Consider the following 7,726-nt stretch of genomic DNA (forward strand, 5'->3'; position numbering starts at 1 on the left):
TAAGGTTCATGGGTTGGGTTGACCCAATTACCGGGACGTGAACCGCCACGCTCCCGAGTGCGGGTCAAGCGATCCGATTAGACGCAGCACGCCACATATCGCACGGTTCATCGCGTGACTGCTACCCCTCCCACTCGACTGCGGTTCCTTGCGTGCCGAGTCGTTCTCCGTCTACGAGAGCGAGGCGAATGCTGTGCGGCGTGCTCAAAGTTGAAATTATAACACGCTACTGCGATCAATGACGAGCCATAAAATCGGCGAGACGACTTTGCACGTCACATATGCCACACCTCCAATGAGCACGGTTGGCTACGTACGATGCAAAAGAAGTTCAACGTACATACAAATACAAACACACGTTGCAGTTTAATTCATTGTCACGTTACAAGAGTGATTGTTAACCCAACGTTCTACACGAGGCCTCAAAAGCCAGGCTGGGCCATACCGAATATATACATGGGGTTTTATTCCGTGCAGCCAAAATTGCCCGCGCTAAGAGCACTGGACTGTTTACACTTGAAAACGCTGGTTTAAATCACTGGTGGCAGAAATCTTGATTCAAACCCAGGTTCTAGTGCCAGCTCAGTGCTGGGATATGTCCATTGAACCCCTCTTTTGCCGCCCAGCCACCTTCGCGATACATTTATAAACAAAGTGTTTAATCAAGACTCCAATTGAAATAATCAACCTACTTACATATGTTTACAACTTTAAAACTCATATTGCATTCGCTGTTCTCTTCATCAAGAAGTGACTTAAACATGCAGAGACACTTTTATTTGGTACCCAAATTTATCAGATTCTGGGTGGAATAGTGCATTACAGGATCGCAGGAGGTGGTAGTGGCTCGGGAAGGCCTTCATCCAGCAGTGGATTGACCACAACTGATGATGGCGATGACAATTCATTGTTGAAAACGGCTCAATCCACCGCTGCGATCCGCGTCAATATCTCGGGTCGGCCTGCGATGGGTTGACCGCTAGAACGTTCGCATTCGTATTCGAGTCGCGCCCGCATGCTGCTCGCCACGATGTCTGACGTTTCGCACCAAGTACTGGGAACTTCTTCGAGAACGGAACATGTTTTTTTTATTAAAGAGTTGCCGGCCACCGATGGGTGCTTTGACGTAGGCCGCCTGACGTTGTCCATTAGCCCCATCGCTTGTACACACGGGGGGTGATGGCTGGCCGTTAGCCGCATTTGAGTGGTGGCCGTCAAGGGAGGGGGGGACCGCCATTGAATATGCACAATTGTGTTTTGTAGGTTTTTGTCACGGAGGACACCGTTGTGAATCGTGCATCACGCATCACAACGATGCACGATCAATCGCCATTAGAAGTCTCTCTCCTCCTTTATCTGGAGCTGCTGCTGCTTCTTGGCACCCGACCTCAGCGTGACCTCACAGGGGCTCTCGGTGCCGCCCACCGCGGGCTCCTGCGGACGACCTGTGGCCCCGGGGTCGGGGGTCGCCTCCGAGTCGTCCGCCCCCAGCGTTGCACTCCGATTGGTCGGCGTGAGAGCCGAGTCGTCCTGTTGAGAGTCACACGAGGAGACAGGACAACGGTTTTGAGAAGCGGCAGCGTTTGGACGTGTTTTATTTTTCTTCCTGTTTCGTTCAGATGCCTCCAATCGTCTTCTCTTTCCAAGCTCTCAAAAGCGTGCTGAAGTCAAGAAACGTATAAACTCAGATTGAAATGCTCATTTTTGTTGGTTGCTTGCCATTTTCGCCATTTGGGCCTGTGCTCAGCACCCGTGACGAAGAAAAAATTAACTGCCAATTTGTAAGGTTTTTCACATAAACAGAACATTCCAATTTGTTACTAGTACAGCAAACAACATTTGCAATCTGAGTACTAGTAATTACAAAGAGCATCATCAGGCGCACAGCCAGATTTGTGGAGAAATCCTCCTGTTTCGTTCCTTAGAGGAATAGATGTGAGGTAGTTGATCACTGGTAAATCACGGGCAGTAGCCTACTAGAGCGATATTGAGGAACCGCAATGCAAGATCGAGGAAATGAAAACCCCATTGGAGGCTCGGCACACATTGGCCTGAAGTTGCACCTAGCCTGGCACAATGGGCTGTGGTGACGCCACCGCTACATCACGGCAAAACGAGAATCGTTGGTTGTATCCATATGTGTACGTGCACGTCACTATGACTATCATGGGGAGCAGTGACACAGCACGTAACGCACTGTGTTACAAACCCAGTGGCCCAAGTTTGATAACCAGCCATGGTAAACATCAGTGATGAGTGATATCTGAACCGGTCCGGGGCCTCGCCTAATTCGACTCAGCTTTAAACGACCGGTGCAGGGTATAAACACCAGCGCAGGGGAGACGGAGGCAAAGGAGCATGATACTGGTTACACCGCCCCTCCGTGCACCGTGCCAGCCTCCGTGGGTACTCACGGCACTCACACGAGCAGTCAGTAAGGCAGTCTAAGGAAGACCTACGCCTTGTTTGTGAGTACCTAATTAGGATGTGATGAATATCTTAACCGGTCCTGTGCCTCCCCTAGGTCGCCGATGGCGAGTGGTAGTGTTGCAGTTAGCGCATTGCGCTATGAACCCGGTGACCCGAGTTCGATTCCTGCTCACAGCCAACACCAGTGACGATTATCTGAACCGGTCCTGGGCCTCCCCTAGCTCGACTCAGCCTCAAATGAGTACCTGGTATGGTGTGTAAACATCACCACTGGGGAGGCAAAGGCGGCCTGGGGTGGTGCTGGCCACCCACCCCCTTGTGTGCCGTGCCGGCCTTCATAGTTGCTCGCGAACAACACTTGCCCCAACAGTCGATTAAGGCTATACTGGGGATCTTCGTCTTTGGTATGTGACCACCAGTCCACAGCTCCTACCTCAAACAGGATGGGCAGCTGCACCTCCCTGTAGTTGTCCTTGAAGTCGTCCAGCCTCTTCATCAAAAACCTGCACAGGGGAACACGGAGCGGGCGGTCGCGTTTCTCTCCACGTGACCGTAAAACGTCACGCGGTGCACCCAGCACCTTGGCTGAGGCTTCAGGTGTGCGCACACACAGCACACGCGCACACATACTAAACTTAACTATTCTAAACATGTTTTTTTTTATTTTACCAGGTAAGGCCCACCAAGCTATACATTTATTTTCAGAAGCGACCTGGCTATCACAAATGATATACTAGGCGAGGTAGTTAACATATCCTAGCCACCGTGATGATGATGTGAGACACCGCAAACTTCAAATATACAGCAGGCGTCAGGGTCGGTATCGAACCCACGACCTCCTGTATACCTGGCGAGGTAGTTAACATCTCCTAGCCTCCACAGCACCCCTCATGTGCAATACACGTGCAAGTACACATACACACACACTAAAAGCAACGATGGGCACGTGCGTACGAAGACACAAGAAACGTGTGCACGTGCATCAACACGCACATTCAAACACAAAAGAAGCCATACACATACAAACATCAAAGGCAAAGATCCCCCATATAGACATAACAGACAACTGGAGAAAGTGCTCTTGGCAAGTAGAACCTATGAAGGCCGGTATGGCACACAAGGGGTGGGTTGCCAACACCACGCCTGACTGATGTTTACACACGACACCAGGTACTCAGTTGAGGCCGACTCAACCTAGGGGAGGCCCGTGACCGATTCAAATATCTTCTAGTTCATTTGATGTGAGCGGAATCCGAACTCGGGTCACTAGGTCTGTAATGCAGTGCACTAACCAACACAATACCATTCTACACACACGGACATGGACACAGACACACACAAACATGCTTAGCGTATGCTGATCGAGGGAGAGGTGGTTGGTGGTGATGATGACGCCGAAAAGATGAGGATATGATGGTGCCAACTTCTCTTACCACCTCTCTTTCTTCACACGGCGCGTGATTCTGCGCACGTGGTAAAGTCTGTTGAGGATCTTTCCATTGATCTGTGGACACAGTTAATAATAATGAACACATTATAACAATGCAGGAACTGTTTTAATGGAACATCTTAATGCGTACCTATTTTTAAATGTAAAATTCTTACCCATGATAGCATCATGGATACATTCTCAGAAGACTCTGAGGCTCTAGAGACCATCAACTCACTATTCTATTCTATTTTTATTTTACCAGGTAAGGCCCACTGAGCTATAATGCTCTTTTTCAGAAGCGACCTGGCCACAAATGTTAGCTCAACGTGGAAATGTATAGCAGTCAAACACGCTAAATGCACGTTCATTCTAAACGTGGAGGGAATAACCGGAGGACTCGGAAAAAAATCACGTGACCACGGGGAATGAGACATGCAAACTCCAAATATACAGGCATCATCAGGGTCAGGACCGAACCCTCGGCCTCCTGCATACCAGGTGAGGTAGTTAACATCACACCACCGCTGCATTCAGGCTCACCCCCTCAATCTCGGCGCAGCGCTTCCTGAGTGCGAGGTATTTGCTCTCGTACAGGTGGCGACGTCTCAGGGGCAGCAGAGACTCGCTCGCCTCGGCCGCTCGCTCCGGACTCGACGCAAACTCCACCTGCGTTCAGAGAGCGGTGGTCACCGCAACGGACGACATCAGCGCCGGCGGAGTCTATGGCACGAATGCTGGGGCAGTGTCAGAGATAGTTTACTGTCAGTGTTGGCACTGTATAGTGTAGCGCTATGGGATAAGTGCTATGGCAGTGCTAATAAGCTCGCGATGGGTATATAGCTATATCCGTTCAATGGGATTAGTCCTGTATGAGTGCTGTCTAGTGCTGTGTTTTTCGCGAAGACAATGTTTGTGATATGGGGTTAGTGCTATGGCTAAGGGGTTGGTACTAAGACTGAGTTTCGTGCTATGGCTGTGGGGTCAGTACTATGGCTGTGGGGTCAGTGGTATGGCTGGGGGGTCAGTACTATGGATGTGGGGTCAGTACTATGGATGTGGGGTCAGTGCTATAGCTGTGGGGTCAGTGGTATGGCTATGGGGTCAGTACTACTATGGCTGTGGGGTCAGTACTATGGACGTGGGGTCAGTACTATGGACGTGGGGTCAGTACTATGGCTGTGGGGTCAGTACTATGGCTGTGGGGTCAGTACTATGGCTGTGGGGTCAGTGGTATGGCTGTGGGGTCAGCACTATGGCTGTGGGGTCAGTACTATGGATGTGGGGTCAGTGCTATGGCTGTGGGGTCAGTAGTATGGCTGTGGGGTCAGTACTATGGATGTGGGGTCAGTGGTATGGCTGTGGGGTCAGTGGTATGGCCGTGGGGTCAGTACTATGGCTGTGGGGTCAGTGGTATGGCTGTGGGGTCAGTGGTATGGCTGTGGGGTCAGTACTATGGCTGTGGGGTCAGTACTATGGCTGTGGGGTCAGTACTATGGCTGTGTGAGTCTCACCTCAGCCTCCAGGATGTGACCCCCGAAGAGCGGAGGCAGCGCGAGGTCCGCGCCGGGGGCGGCGAGGTCGAGGTCCGCGCTACCTGACGACGAGCCCGCCATGAGGACCCCCTCACCTCTACCCTGAACCCCCCCACCTCAACCCCCTCACTTCAACCCTCAACCCCCCCACCTCAACCCCCCCACCTCAACCCCCCCACCTCAACCCCCCCACCTCAACCCCCTCACCTCAACCCCCTCACCTCAACCCCCTCACCTCAACCCCCTCACCTCAACCCCCTCACCTCAACCCTCAACCCCCCACCTCAACCCCCTCACCTCAACCCCCCCACCTCAACCCCCTCACCTCAACCCCCTCACCTCAACCCCCTCACCTCAACCCTCAACCCCCCACCTCAACCCCCCACCTCAACCTCCTCACCTCAACCCCCCACCTCAACCCCCTCACCTCAACCCCCTCACCTCAATCCCCCACCTCAACCCCCTCACCTCAACCCCCCCACCTCAACCCCCCCACCTCAACCCCCTCACCTCAACCCCCTCACCTCAACCCCCCTCACCTCAACCCCCCCACCTCAACCCCCCCACCTCAACCCCCCCACCTCAACCCCCCCACCTCAACCCCCCCACCTCAACCCCCCCTCTCACCTCTTCTACCCTCCTCACTCGACCCCTCAGCTCTCCGACATCTCGCTCCCCAACCTCGCTCTCCTCGCCACGCGGATCTCTGCCGGCCGCCAACTCTCGCGAACAAACCACAAGCTCGGGACGGTCGTCGTCAACAGCCGAACGCGAGGAGCGAGGCGACGGCTGGCAGCGGGCGACGTTTCGGGCCACGGGCCCCGAATGCCGCGGAGCGGGCGCGCATGCGCTCGACGACGGAAGTGGCGACCCGCCCCGTTGACTCTTGACCCGGAAACGTAACCCTGATACCGGAAGTAGTCTCCCTCGCGCTGCAAACCTGACGCGGCCGCTTGATGATGATGACGATGGAGGAGGAGGTAACGAGGCGCTCCCCTCCCCCCCCCGGCGTGGAGCCGCCGCCTCCTCGTCGCTGGGGGGGGGGGCGCCGCCTCGTCACGCGTGTCCCCCCCCTCAACCCACGTCCCATCTGCTCGATCAGCAATGAGTGCGTTTCGTTTTAAACATTGAGGCCTAGTGGGCCCCTGCTGATCAGGCCCACCCCACCCTCCTTTCTTGCCTGGTGGCCCTACACGCGTGCCCACGCCTCACGTAGGGAAACCTAGCAGAGGGCGGGGTAGGCCCGAGTCGCGCTCGTCATCGCCAGCCACGATCTACCCACTGCTGGATGAGGGCCTCCCCGTGCCGTTGCCGTCGCTCGCGGCCTCCTGATTGTAATGAGTCACCTGAACACGAGCTCATGTCACTGCTCCGCCTCATCCGTTCACGGCCCCGGGCTCGTTTACTCAATTTTGGACGCTCAAATAAGAGCCCAACAACTCAATATGGCGGGGGGGGGGTCCTTTCCTGCCGAAATCTCCATATATATCAAAGGCAAAGTTGTGATTATGTGTCTGTTCAAAATGTTTAGCGTACTTCCCGACATGCAACAAACTGGAAATATGCCATGTGGGTACTTTCCAGACTGTACACCACCATGCAAAAATTATTAAAATACACTTTAGTTTTTTGGCGGGGGGGGGCTCAATGCATATTTTTTGCACGGCAAGTGAGCTGACGTCAAATTTGTCACGTGACCCTCGCATGTGGAAGCGTAACGCATTGTAGTGTAGTGGTTAGCGCGCTGCACTACGAACCCGATTATCCGAGTTCAATTCCCGCTCACGGCCACCACCGGTGACCATTATTTTAACCGGTCCTGGGCCTCCCCTAGGTGGACTCAGCCTCAAACGAGTAACTCGTGTGGTGTGTGAACATCGCTACTGGGGAGCTAAAGGCGGCCGGGCGTGGTGAATCCAAGCCCCGGGCGAAGCCGGGTAGTCAAGCTAATACAATATAATATATCCTGCAACATGACTAATGCCTTTTAAGTGAATTACCTACTGTTCCAAAGTGTTCAGAACCAGCATTTTTCATCGTTAACGTAATGAAAGTTCAGCTACGTGAGGCCAAGCAAAGCACTGTGTATAAGTGTCATGTCGTGTAATGGGGAGTATAAACAATAGAGACGGGACGGACTGCAACGAATGACAGAAGAATGAATGCCTATAGACTTTTACGACATCCCTTATAGTCTATGGGCACTCCGTTTTACTTAATTTAAGTCTAGCGTATGTTGAACTGCTTTCGCACCGTGCGTAGCCAACCGTGCTATCCGTCAACACATCACCAATAAATAAACACTAAAAAATAATACTGTATATCCAACGTC

The 7,726-nt window shown here is 53.1% G+C and overlaps 1 protein-coding gene across 1 annotated transcript; it reads right to left on the reverse strand.

Moving 5' to 3' along the window:
- Positions 1–347: 347 nt before the first annotated feature.
- Positions 348–5,516, reverse strand: TFPT (TCF3 fusion partner). The gene is made up of 5 exons (XM_032952618.2): positions 5,374–5,516; positions 4,403–4,528; positions 3,864–3,934; positions 2,864–2,933; positions 348–1,530 (listed from the first exon to the last, which is right to left on the reverse strand). The coding sequence occupies exons 1-5, from the start codon at positions 5,473–5,475 to the stop codon at positions 1,333–1,335; spliced, it is 567 nt and encodes a 188-aa protein (XP_032808509.1). The 5' UTR covers positions 5,476–5,516; the 3' UTR covers positions 348–1,332.
- Positions 5,517–7,726: the final 2,210 nt, after the last annotated feature.

The sequence above is a fragment of the Petromyzon marinus genome, chromosome 12, assembly GCF_048934315.1.
Source record: "Petromyzon marinus isolate PM22_M1 ecotype Great Lakes invasive population chromosome 12, UKy_Petmar_22M1.pri1.0, whole genome shotgun sequence".
Classification (NCBI taxonomy): domain Eukaryota; kingdom Metazoa; phylum Chordata; class Hyperoartia; order Petromyzontiformes; family Petromyzontidae; genus Petromyzon; species Petromyzon marinus.

Coding starts and splice junctions, on each gene's coding strand:
- TFPT (XM_032952618.2), bottom strand. CDS start 5,475: ATGGCGGGCTCGTCGTCAGGTAGCGCGGACCTCGACCTCGCCGCCCCC. Junction 3,935..4,402: donor GCTGCGCCGAGATTGAGGGG/GTGAGCCTGAAT, acceptor CTGTGTCCACAG/ATCAATGGAAAGATCCTCAA. Junction 2,934..3,863: donor CGTGTGAAGAAAGAGAGGTG/GTAAGAGAAGTT, acceptor TCCCCTGTGCAG/GTTTTTGATGAAGAGGCTGG.